Source organism: Amia ocellicauda, chromosome 17 (assembly GCF_036373705.1).
Source record: "Amia ocellicauda isolate fAmiCal2 chromosome 17, fAmiCal2.hap1, whole genome shotgun sequence".
Taxonomy (NCBI): Eukaryota; Metazoa; Chordata; class Actinopteri; order Amiiformes; family Amiidae; genus Amia; species Amia ocellicauda.
Window position 1 is genome coordinate 9805122 of NC_089866.1, and position 13482 is coordinate 9818603.

A 13482-nucleotide genomic window follows, 5' to 3' on the forward strand; every position below is an offset into this window, starting at 1 on the left:
CTTACAGCAGTGTTTTCATGCCAACGGTGTTTGCCATCATCTGCTTGCTGGGCATAGTGGGGAACATCATAGTGATTTTCACCGTCTTCAAGAAGTCCAAGTTCCGATGCAGAAGCAGCGTCCCCGACATCTTCATCGTCAACCTGTCCGTGGTGGATCTCCTCTTCCTCCTCGGGATGCCCTTTCTTATTCACCAGCTGTTGGGCAACGGAGTGTGGCACTTCGGAGAGACCATGTGCACCATCATCACCGCCCTAGACACCAACAGTCAGTTCACCAGCACCTATATTCTGACTGCTATGACTCTGGACCGGTACCTCGCCACCGTCTACCCGTTGACCTCGGCTAGATTCCGGACGCCACCGGTGGCCGTGCTGGTTATTTGCATCCTGTGGATCCTGTCCTTTTTAAGCATCACCCCCGTGTGGATGTACGCCAGACTGATCCCCTTGTCAGGAGGGGTGTTAGGGTGCGGGATTCGCCTCCCCAATCCGGAGACGGATATATACTGGTACACTCTGTATCAGTTCTTCCTCGCCTTCGCCGTGCCGTTCACCGTCATCTCCGTCGCCTACCGGAGGATATTACTTCGCATGTCCTCCTCCGAAGCCTTGACGACCCAGAGGAGCGCCAGGATCAAGACCAAGAAGGTGACCCGGATAGCCATAACGATTTGCTTGGTCTTCTTTTGTTGCTGGGCTCCCTTCTACGTCCTGCAGCTTCTCCAGCTCGCCATTGACCAGCCCACTCTGTCCTTCTACTACGCCTACAGGTTCGCTATCAGCCTGGGCTATGCCAACAGCTGCCTGAACCCCTTCATCTACATCGTGCTCTGCCAGTCCTTCCGAAGGAGGTTCGTCGTTTCTGTGAGACCCGCCGAGGACGCACAGAGCCCGCTTAGGAGACGTCGCGACCACAGCAAAATGGAGAACTCCTCCGGTAACCAGCAGCAGCTTCTGCACTTGGTGTCGGTGACCGGCCGCTAGCCGCAGCACTTACAAGGGCTTCTGTTGGGTTGAGTTTACAGAACTACATATTTCCTATCATCTCTACCATATCAATCGGATCACTAATGTGGAACTCTTATCGATATTATTAGGATCAATGTAATGTGCTTCAGGCAAGTGACTTATGCCCATTTCAACAGCTCTGTGGTGCTGGGACGCGCTTTTTTATTGTACCCATTTCCATTCAGTGCAACCCTTGGGATAGGGCGCATACTTTGGAAACAAACCGTTTAAGTGTAACTACTTGCTTAAGTTTGTTTCTTTGCTCAGCTGTATTATATAGCAAACATTAGCTTCTATTCTCACTCTCACCAGATCATTATTTTTCTAATGTTGAATGCGGACTGATACGCAACCAGAACTAATGAAAATAACAGTAATAATTAAAGAACTACATTTGTCCAATGAAAACAGATGGGACACTTTAGGATCTGCACTCACAACAACTATTTGTGGAAAAAGATAAGATTGCTTTAACATTATGTTTCTATTATGAAACAGTTCGAAAAATGTGGTGTTGATTGTTTTAAACATAACAGCTGCGCTTGCTTTGGATGAACACTATATTTTGTGTGCTTTTTATTTTTTTCCGAGTGTGTTTACTATTTATTTGTTGAACATAAGATCACTTGCTATATATTATTTTGACAAAAGCTAAATTCAGGTACTGTAAGTAACATTATTATTATTTATTTCATAGAAGACGGAACCTTATCCAGGGACTTGCCATATTCACAAGAAGTTTTTTTCAAGCATTACATTGCAGTAAATACATCCATCCATCCATCCATCCATTTTCAAAACCGCTTATCCTGGTGAGGGTTCCGGGGATCACGGCAGGCACAGGGCGCAAGGCAGGAATACAGGCCATCGCTGGGCAATGCAGTAAATACAATCAGTATAAAGTACAATAAGAATTCATCCCAGTACAAATGAGCTAACAAGTACAGGCAAATATATATATATATATATATATATATATATATATATAATATGAGAGAGAGAGGCAAATTGATAGATATATACAGGTCAGACTTTGAACTTTGCCTCTAAATTCTGCGTTGGAAACAATGCAATGCTGAAACAGGGAGAGCATGGCTGTGATAAACAACATGCTTATTGTATTCAAACTGTTTTTATTTGTTAGTCATTTAGTCCCTGTTAGAACGCGACATTGTTATTTTTATTTATTGGTTTGATTGATTGATTAATTGATTGATTGAATGAATGATTGACTGGCAGACACCCTTATCCAGGGCAACGTCCAGTTACCAATTCTGTAGCTACTCCATCTAATTTGTGGAATTGTATTATTATTATTATACTGTACAATAATAACAATAAGACGAATTGTTATTATTATTCTCTCATAAATGTTGTCCCAAAGTACTATAGTTAAAGGCTACGTGTATGATAATACAGTGCTTCTGCTATTGAAAAGCATCTCGGCCACGTTTGGAACGTAAAATCAGAATCTAAATTTAAATCCTCTTAACGACCATGCATGCTTCAGGCTTAAGTAGAGAATCAATTTTACTAAAGAGCCCAAAACTGTGATAGATTTTTTTAGTGTTGGGAGTGTTATTCACACGATTGCAATCTCACGCGTTAAATGTGTGCCACATCCAAAGCTAACAAATAAAGAAAAAAAATAGCCCATTAATTTTTTTTAAAGTTATACATTTGGAAACAAAATAAAGCATATTTTTGTATTGCAGTCTCTTTGCTGAAGTTTTATTTTTGAACAAATGCGTGTGGAGTGATTATAAATAAATTCCAAAACACTGACACCTTAGTCAGTATTGCATTGACAGCGTGATAATACCAACAATAAAAACCTCACTTAAATGTTGCGTAAACTCTGAAGAGATTGTAGATTTGACTATGGTTGAAGGAGGAAACGCTTTTTAATCCCCTGGGTAAAACCAAACAGCACCCTGGACAGCTCCATCTCCAAACGTGTTGTGTGGGCATACAGATTGTACGGAGTTACGTATTTAATGTATTTCTCAATCTAAAGATTGATTAAAAATAAATAAACAAATAAACAAGGAGTTTTGATTTTGGACTGTAACGGAAATCTTATACTTTTTTTAGCACTTCACGTAATTTCCTTCAAAGAAGTTGGTTCGATGTGACCCTGGCTCCAGTCATCTTCATTTATTATTACAATCTTGAGGCGATATATGAAGCACAAAAATAAGTTTGTTTTGAGGTGTGGGTGTTTGGAAAATCGCAACTCTATAGTAATTAGCTTTTTCAGGTAAGAGGCTTGTTGGAGGTGGCTGTTACATAAAATAAATCAAATTGAGAGTTAATCTGCTGCTTTATAATATATGGCTGTTGGGGGCCGTTATTTGTAGAAGGTATAAAAAAATGATATGATACAATTATATGATATGATATGATATGATATGATATGTATAAAAAGTGTCTGAAGACACTGTAATGTAAACACCAATAACATGAGGGCTACTGATGTCAAAACAAGGTGCGTGTTCTAAAGAGTGGAATAGGTCTGGATATTGAGTGATGTCTCAGTGACACGACATTGCCTAAATATTCCTCAAGTTCAGCACAGCTAAAATAAATACATTAATTAAGGGCAGCAGTGTTGAGTAGAGGTCAGGGCTCTGGACCCCCTGAGTAGAGGGTTGTGAGTTCAGTCCTAGGTGGGGGACACTGCTGTTGCACCTAGATTGCTCCAGTAAAAACAGGTAATTATATGTAAAAATAAAAAGATATATTGTACCAATTAAAAGTTGCCCAGGATAATGGTGACTGCTAAGAAATATAATAATAGTAATAATAATGGCGTGTCACCAATACACATGGAATCAAAATTAAATTATTAATATGGATATTTAATTGAATTAGTGTTATCCTCAAAACCTCCTGAATATTAAACAAGCATTTGGAGACTATACAAAATGCACATTTCAACCCACAGATAATCATGAGATGGAACTGAAGTTAATTTCATGGCCCCATCCATCATCCCTTTGATGCGGTGCAGTTGTCCTGTCCCCTTAGCAGAAAAACACCCCCAAAGCATAATGTTTCCACCTCCATGTTTGACGGTGGCGATGGTGTTCTTGGGGTCATTCCTCCTCCTCCAAACACGGCGAGTTGAGTTGATCTGTCAGTCTCATCTGACCACAACACTTTCTCCCAGTTCTCCTCTGAATCATTCAGATGTACAGGACCGTCTGAAGTTTGCCAATGAACATGTGCTTTCTTGAGCAGGGGGACCTTGCGGGCGCTGCAGGGTTTCAGTCCTTCACGGCGTAGTGTGTTACCAATTGTTTTCTTGGTGACTATGGTCCCAGCTGCCTTGAGATCATTAACAAGATCCTCCCGTGTAGTTCTGGGCTGATTCCTCACCGTTCTCATGATCATTGAAAGTCCACAAGGTGAGATCTTACATGGGGCCCCAGACCAAGGGAGACTAACAGTTATATTGTGTTTCTTCCATTTGCGAATAATCGCACCAACTGTTGTCACCTTCTCACCAAGCTGCTTGGCGATGGTCTTGTAGCCCATTCCAGCCTTGTGTAGGTCTACAATCTTGTCCCTGACATCCTTGGACAGCTCTTTGGTCTTGGCCATGGTGGAGAGTTTGGAATCTGATTGATTGATTCCTTCTGTGGACAGGTGTCTTTTATACAGGTAACGAGCTGAGATTAGGAGCACTCCCTTTAAGAGAACGCTCATAATCTCAGCTCGTTACCTGTATAAAAGACACCTGGGAGCCAGAAATCTTGCTGATTGATAGGGGATCAAATACTTATTTCCCTCATTAACATGCAAATCAATTTATAACTTTTTTGAAATGCGTTTTTCTGGATTTGTTTGTTGTTATTCTGTCTCTCACTGTTAAAATACACCTACCATTAAAATTATAGACTGATCATTTCTTTGTCAGTGGGCAAACGTACAAAATCAGCAGGGGATCAAATACTTTTTTTCCCCTCACTGTAGAAGACCTTGAGTGGGAGGTATTGCATTTTAATTAAACTCTCTGTTTGGGCTACCCCCTCTTCCTAACACTGCCAAGAGCATGGGGATCTGCAGTTGATTAGCATTTTGCCCCAGGTAAGACTGTAAGCCAGACCTTCACAGAGAAAGATAAGCAGAAGGAAGCCAGCCATCTGCCTTGGGCTCCTGTGGCTTTAAATGTTTCTAGTTGGAAATCAGCTTCCTTCTTCTACTTTGCTAATCCCACCGCTAACTGAAATTCACAATATTTTAGTTAATTAGTGGGTTTTAATCCCAAGCATAAAAGCTTTTCACATTTGGGGGTTCAGAGCAGTGGGCTGGAGATTAATCCGTTTGAACAGATTTTCCATAATTTAAAAAAATGTTTTCCGAGTATTAAATATTACATAGACATCAAGTTTTAATGGCCAGAGTGATCTTCAGTGTGTCTTTGAGGGTGAATGAGAGAAGTAATTTCAATATGCATTTTAAGAGAGATGTTAAAGATTGTATACCTCCAGTCAAAAGGTCCTTAGTTGAATCCCCACATCCAAAAACAGGTGTTACAACCTGGTCTGCTTCAAAATACACTTTCTTGAGTTAGGGTCTAAAAGTAAGAAGCAAGGTTCCCTATAATAAACAAGCTTTCCCAGGGTTTGGAGAAAAGTGACCTGGTGAAACCAAGGGCACTGGACTATACGGCATCAAAGTTCAAATGAAAAAACCTTTACTGTGAACCTAGTGGGGTCATGATCAACATTACAGGACAGATGCAAGAGTAGACTGTTTCAGTCTGTATTTCCCCTAGATTGGGCAATTGAAAGGAGATCTAAATAAGCAAACAGATAAATAATTAGTAATTTAGCAGAGCGGTTTCTCTAAAGTGACTTAGAGACTCAGGGTTGAATATGTATGAGCAGCTGGTATTGCAGAGTCACTGACAATGGTACCCAGGTTTGACATTTAATCTAAAGGAGAGCAGAGCACTAAAAGCACTTTGCGGTTCATCACAGACGTGCCATATCACTACCACTGTAACAGACCTCCAGATTGCATCCTGATTAGTTTTACCCTTAATTTTTTCCCATTGCCCCGTCACCTATAAAAACATAGTTATTCATTGGTTCTCCCCAAATACAACAGTTTACACTGCAGTTAGGACAGACCTAAAGACATCAGGTAAGTTACCGGTGACTTCAACAGACAAACAGAAAAATATGCAATACAGTTTAAAAAAGGCAGAGAAGTGTTAGACTTTTCTTTTCATCACTAAAACTCATTATTATCAGCAGTAGGAGTAGCACACTATTCATTTTCATCCCAGCTTCATCACATATATAGGAGACTTGGCAACAACTATACTTTGATATAATATAAGGTAAATAGAGTTTATTGTGGTCTTAACTCGCTTGTATGAGGGAAAGATGACCTGTTCATGAGGACAAGGCCATTGGAACATCCCCACCACACACACAATTAAAAAATTCAATATGTTGCTGCAGAGGCAGTGTCTATGGTGGAGGAGGGAGACACAGAAATGGATGCTGGGAAGGGAGGTTTGTTACCAGAAGCTTATGCTTGGGTAAGTGGGAGGAAACCATGAGATTGGTGTTGTCCTCCTCCAGAACGTGTAAAATATAATTAAATGAAAACACACCATGCCAGCTCCAGAGGTTGTGCAAGGCCACTGAACATGGTGGCTGTTTTTTGGAGCCTTCTATTCTGCAAATACAAAATTGTCTCTGGCATCTCCAAAGTAAAACACACACTCCAGTGTAGATTGTAATAAATAAATAATCAGAAAACATGCTCTGCCACAAAGCTGCTGCACCAAACAGCACATTTCAATGCCAGACGAAAGTCTGCAGGTCTCGGTACAAAATGCAATCAGTCATGAAGCACAAAGGTTAATTAATACAACCAGGCCTCATTAGTATTCCTGATCGTAGCAGAGTGGTGACGGAAAGCAGCTCCACATCTGCAGCAGTTCAGCCATCTGCCAGGGGGTATTACCTTGACTGGACAGCGGGCAGGGGGGCATTACGGAATCCTGGCCCGCCATGCCCAGTTAATGGGCCAGATTAAATCAAAATTTTGACCCACCCGCTAATAGAAAACTACAGAACTGTACTCAGTTGCGGCTTCATTTTCAGTAAGATGACACTTTCTTCTAATCAGAAATGTAACCGCTATGATGTACAGGTTTGTAGTTTGCTATGAGCGGGTGGGTTAAAGTTTTGCTTTAATCCGGCCCAATATTTAACAAAGCCCTCTCATTTAGAAACGCTAATTATTCTAATTTATTTCCGTTTCTGCTGTGTGTTTACCAGGACCCCTGCTCTAAGCTCATTAATAAAGCACAAACAATTATTAATTGTTCAACCGATTAATACACATGATGGCAGTCACAAATTTATTCAGGGCTTAATCTGAAGAGATGGCTTGTGGGTGCTTCGAGTCTAATTAAGACTGGCGCCCTCAGTGTCAGGGATGAGTTTTGCTCCCGTCACTGTGTGCTGTGAGACGAGCTGGATGTGACAATCAAACTTTAATACATGCATATATAAATATACACTAATCAAGTGTCACATCACACTAGTCAAGTGGCAAAAGTTGGGATATTATTTTCCTCCAAGACAAAACAGGTAAGACATCACTGTGGAAATTGTATATTAAGGCCCAAGGTAGTCCTTTAATTCAAAATGTTATGTTTGGATTTCATTAAAAAGGTAGGTAGGCAATACACATCAATTTATTTTTAATAATTATTCAAGGATATCAAGGATAATCACAGTTTCTGCTGTTCTTTCACAGAACTTTTTTTTTTTTTTAAAGAATCTCTAAAACACACCTTTTTGGTACTTTTTTGTTTGTATGTTTTTTGTTTTGTTTTTAAAGCAAACATATCCTATATCCATTAATGCTGGTCTTTTGGTACTGTATATTTTTATTTTCTTGTATTATTCTACATATTAACTATTTATGATGTATATATACATTAGTCATCATCTGCGCTACAGTCGTCTCACATAATGTTTTGTACAGACTATATAATATATGTTGTCATGGAAACAGTTGCTTTTCAACCCACAGTGACAGACAACCTGAGTGATTGCATTTAGCTGTCAGATCGAAAAACATATATTCAGGAATATTTGATTTTATTACTTTTGATTAATAACCACTTTGATCTATGAATAACAACAGATTCAACGAAGCAGATTGCATAACATCCACAAGGGGCATAAACAAAGAGCTGGGAGACATCATCGAGAGCGCTGAACAAAGTTTACTCTTGGACTTCTCACAGCACCACACAATGCATACTTCACATGTGAGTGGGTTATCCTGATCTGAATACTATTAATACTGACAATAAACAATCTGATGCCACTCAACATCATTATTTTGTGGTGATGGTCTCCACACACCTCCTTGTACAGAGGGTGAAAACCTTACAGATTGAAAGCCAACTTCTTACTGACTGAATAGCAGTTTAAAATAAACTTTAAACTTTTCTTAAATAACAGCATTAATTAGTATGGCACGCTTCATGGGGTAGCCACAGAGCGCTTTACAGACTGAAAATAAACAAAGACAAATAAACCATTAGGCACAGAGGAGAGAAAAACTCTCTAGGCTTAAGGCCCAGGCCTAATGACTGCCTCGCCTGCAGGCACTATAATTTTATAAGACAGGCAGCAAGAAGATCAGAAAGTTGACTTAAACTAGGATTGACAAGAGATTCAGGGCTCTTATTTGATCTGCCCTCTCTGTAGGTGTCTCCGAGCCTGTATTTATGTAATGACTTTCTACTCTCAGGCGGCATGTGTGGAAAAAGAGTGTTTGCCATGAGTTCTGAGGTGTCGGAAAAGCCAGACAGAATCCTGCTCTTTCTTTCTAGGGAGCTCCACAAAGCGCCTCAGGGAATCAGTGTTCTGTTGGCCAAAGGCTTTTGAAGATGGGCACTAGGCATGCAATAATCCCTTGGCTGTGCTTTGCAGCGGTAGATGCAGTGTGAATAATTGAAGCCTTCATTTCTAACTCAAAGTAAAGTAAATATGGCAAACAGAGCAGCAGGTAGCTAATTATGGCGACCCAGGCGATGACAGATCAGCAGTGATATTCTTCACCCCACATGACATAGTACAGGGTACAGTCATCGTATCTGGATTTTATTTTTCAAGGTATTAACTAAGTCTGTCATGTGATTTATTCAAAATGCACCATTCGTACAGATGCGTGCCGTGAATAAATTCAAGCGAGGTCACAAGCAGCTCGATTATAGCCGGTGAGGGCCAGAGTGTGTTTCACTGCATTGTTTTGAATTCAGACTTGATAAATGTCTCTCTTTCTCACACAGAAAAACACTACACTTTAGGATAATCAAGGTGTATGATTAGAATTATTTTCCCAGCCTAACCTGCTTATTGCCACATTAAAGGTAGGAGTACATACTGTAAATGTGCATCCATGTGAGTGAGGCTGGTGTATTGCACATGGCCCTCAAACCTACATTTATAGGATCAAGAAGGATTGCTTTTGATTTCACAGAAGCCATCTCCTCTTTCCTTATTCCCATCATGCTTCACTTCACTCTGTTTATCATGTACTCCTCACCCTCCCCCAAACCTTGACAACATGTCTTTACTTTGCTTTGGCCTTAACTTTACTTTTCATTTCGTTGTGAGGAAAACTACACCTGCTTTCACTCCATTTCAATGTATTGCAAATGAGGGTCTAAATCCCTCACAGAAAGATTGTTCTGGATCAGTAGGTCTACGTTATTGACAAAGTGCTGGAGAAAGATAAATGACCTTGCCGAATCTTCTTGAAAACTATAGAAAAGCAGTCAATGTTATCAGCAGAGCCTTCATAATTTACTTAGGAGAGTTTATAGCCGTTGTATAAAATGATGCAGATAAAACAGTAAATCTGAGAATGAGGCCAGAATGGATAAAGCCAGTTACATAAATAGTCAGGAAGGGCATTGGCATTAGCGGTTTCTTAATTGTCACTAATGTGGAAAATAATCTACCGTGAGAAGACTACAAAGTTTAGGGGAAAAAAGAGGTTTTAAAAAGAAATCTGTGTTAAAATAACTATTGAAAACTCACAGTACTGTACATGTTTCTTTGCCTGGGCTTTTATATAAGAGAAAATCTACTGTGAAGTGTATCTTTGAAGATCAGACTTCAAAGTTGTCTTGGCTTTAACAGCACAGTCCACATTTCTGACGATGAGAAAGCGGCACTAATTGTGACACATGATACCAACAGCTTGATATTGGCTCTGGGAAAAGTGCTTGTCAGTGAAATCAATTGGCCCTAGCCCTAATGAACAGCGTGTCGGTGTCATATATGGTCCCATAAGGTCGTGATGCTGTAAAGACAGAGAAATGAAACAGCTTGACAGTCTCAACTACACAAGCCTGTCACCTTGTTTATTAACACATTACTATATAAACCTCTACCCCCTCCTCGTAATGTTTTGTGTTGTTGTGTATTTGTTGAGACTACCATAAGTCTCCCTGGGAAAGGGCATCTGATAATAAGTACCAACGTGTAGGATTATGAATTGAAAGCAATACATCCGTGTATGCGTGTCCCATGGGAATGATATGAACTGCAGATAAAACTACAGTCACTCAGTCAGTACAGCAGCTCAATTTTTACTCATTAGTTCTGTAACTTTCCTTGAAGTAAGAGGGTGCTTCTGGGGGTTGACCAGGGTCTGCTAAAGTCAGTCTGATGGGTCATCTTCAGAAACAAGGTGGAGATCAAAGTTCTCTTTAAGTTGGTGTATCTTTAAGCAGCCCACTAGTTCCGTGTGTGCCATGCCGTGTGAATGCTGTGTGCTGAAATTAATGAGTAAACATGCCTGAAGAGCTGGTTGGCCAAGTGAATATCTTACAGATTGAAACATTTTATGCTGAGCTTCCCATCTCTGCCCTTGTGTCCGTATACTGGTCCAGGATTCATTCTGCCTAACCAGTACCTAGTCATATATATTAATATCTCCACTGAAGCACTAATGGTTTTGTTCAACAATGTGCATTTTATACAGAATGTAATGCAGTTCAGACCTGAAAATAAGCAATCAGGTGGCAACTGGGAAGCAAAAAACTAATCCGGCAGAGTTGCCCACTGGACCAGCGTATGTCTGATGACAGAGCAGAGCATGGTGTACAACACCCTCCCTCCACCCCCATCTATGAACAATGTTTGTCAGGGTGATTGTAGAATCTCCTTCAGACAGCTAGTATTGCACTCCAACATATTGCATTCCAGTCATTTTGGACAGATAAATAAAGTCATGAATAATCACAAACTGCAGTTTTGAAGAATGAATGTGTAATGAAATGTGAGCAGCATGCCGACCGACTCATTTAAAGACATTACTCCTACGTAACACTTGCCAGCACCAATTGTTAAATAAAGCTGTTGTTTTTTTTATTTTTCTTGGTCCATTGCAGCATGAACAATGTGGACTAAACTGTGAATGAGTTGGAGGGGTGGAAATTTCCACTCTGCACCAAAACTAATGTGTTATTGTTTCAACCACCCCAAGCAGCGTGCTTTTGGAAATGGATCCCGAGGCCAGGCATTTAGGTGTCTTCTGTCCATGTAGAAGCAGCTTCCATTAATTACCACAGCCTTGCCTGCTGCATTCATGCATCGCAATTAATAGCGATGCACGAATAAAACAGCCTTCTCTCATTTTAACCTCTGCAATGTGCAAACAACCCTGCAGGAAAACATAGTAATAATTCAGTCATTAGCACAGCTTAGACATACAATAACTAAATGGCAAGCCTAAACAGTGAGAATAGGGGGGCTGGGGGTGTTAAATTCACTCTTTTTCAATAACATGGCAAATTCCAGTTGGTGCTCCAGAACAGGATTTATTGTTATTACAGAAAAAGGCAGATTTGTTCACCCTTATTTTTTCCCTTTATATAATACACACCTACAGCTCAGAGACCTGCAGCACACAGTGCAGACAAGAGTTTTGTTTTTATGTGACAGTTCTTTCTCCCCCCTATAGTTTAGCCTTGAGTAGAAGAAAAAAATAATAACCTATAGCCCAAATTGTAACAAAGGTTACAAACAAAAGGAGGCCATTCAAGCCAGGTAGCACTTGCATCAGTCAAGAGGCCTGTTCCTATCATGAAATCCCAAACAGGTTGCTATTAGCATCCCACCATTGCCGATTGCTATGCAGGAGAGGATGCCAAAGGTTAGGCACAAAGCCCTTCAACAGACTGCATTTACAAATCCCTTGCTCTCAGGAACTCTGCTAACACAATGCAATTGCCTACACACAGCTGGGTTAGGTCATGTTATGTTACATTATTTTTAAAACCCACCGAGTATTCCCTTTAAATGCCCACAGCAGCTCCTTGGTGCCAATGCAATGTTAAAAAAAAATGTTGAGGCAGGACTTCCATAATGTTACAGGCAAGGAGGAGTTGTATTGAAGAAACTTATTCTTATCTAAAAAAAGAAAAATAATACCTCCCCACCACCAAGATTTATTAATCTAATAATTTACACTCTTCTTCAATAATTCTGTCTAATTCAAGGTAATTTGTTTGGAAACTTGCTTACTGTTCCAAAGCTTTCTGTACAGATGGGTATCTCTGAATAGTAGTTAATAACAGCAATTTAGTGTCTGGAACAAAATGATTTCCATGAAAACCCTCTACTCCAACTTATGTAAACAATATAAGGAGAGCAGAGAGAGACTTTTAACAGTGTAATATCTTTGAAGTTGCGTCGGAGAGGAATGTTCAATGCAGGTTGTTCACCTACTCTTACCTTTCAAAATGTTCTTGCAGACTAACCCAAAAGAGCCAATCCTGGACACTGAACCCTAAGAGAATGACTTAACTAGAGTAAGCTACTGAGAGTTTAAAGATAAAAATCTGGCAGCAGGCAGTTGAAATAAGTGATTTCACAGCATAGGGGTTCATAACGGGATTTTATCTGGAGAACAAAGGTTTGGAAAAATATGCCCCAGTCAGGCTTGCTCCCTCCCTCCCGCTCTGCATATCCCTTCAATCCGCCTCAGTTGGGATTCATGTAATTGTCACCGGGTGCTGTCTTTACAGGTAAGGTGCCTTTAAGGGTCTCCAACAGTTTGCCGAGTTACAGTGTTTTTCATCCACCTGTCAAACTATGCAGAGAACTGCTGATTACAGGGGTTATTCTTTTGGAGCACACAACCACCTACAGTAAATGGCATGAGCGCCTGCCGAAGCAGACGTGGAATAGAAATGGCCCTACAGCAATTAGAAGGCAGGAAACGGTCTGACACACCTTGAGAAGTGAAAGGACAGGAGACCGCTGTGGACGTCATCAGCGCAGCCTTCTCTCCAACCCCACCTGAACTCAAGTGCAACTCGAGTGTGTTAATAACAACTAAACAAACACAGCTTTCCCATTGCCCACTGTGACCACAATCGTATGTATTAATGTGCCCTTCTCCGGTGTCA

At 40.5% G+C, this 13482-nt stretch overlaps 1 protein-coding gene across 1 annotated transcript; it reads left to right on the top strand.

The window, feature by feature from the left end:
• The first annotated feature begins 2 nt into the window (after positions 1 to 2).
• On the top strand, positions 3 to 986 carry LOC136713026 (melanin-concentrating hormone receptor 1-like). The gene has a single exon (XM_066689918.1). It carries the CDS (start codon positions 18 to 20, stop codon positions 984 to 986), a length of 969 nt encoding a protein of 322 aa, XP_066546015.1. The 5' UTR covers positions 3 to 17.
• The last annotated feature ends 12496 nt before the right edge of the window (positions 987 to 13482 follow it).

Coding starts and splice junctions, on each gene's coding strand:
- LOC136713026 (XM_066689918.1), top strand. CDS start 18: ATGCCAACGGTGTTTGCCATCATCTGCTTGCTGGGCATAGTGGGGAAC.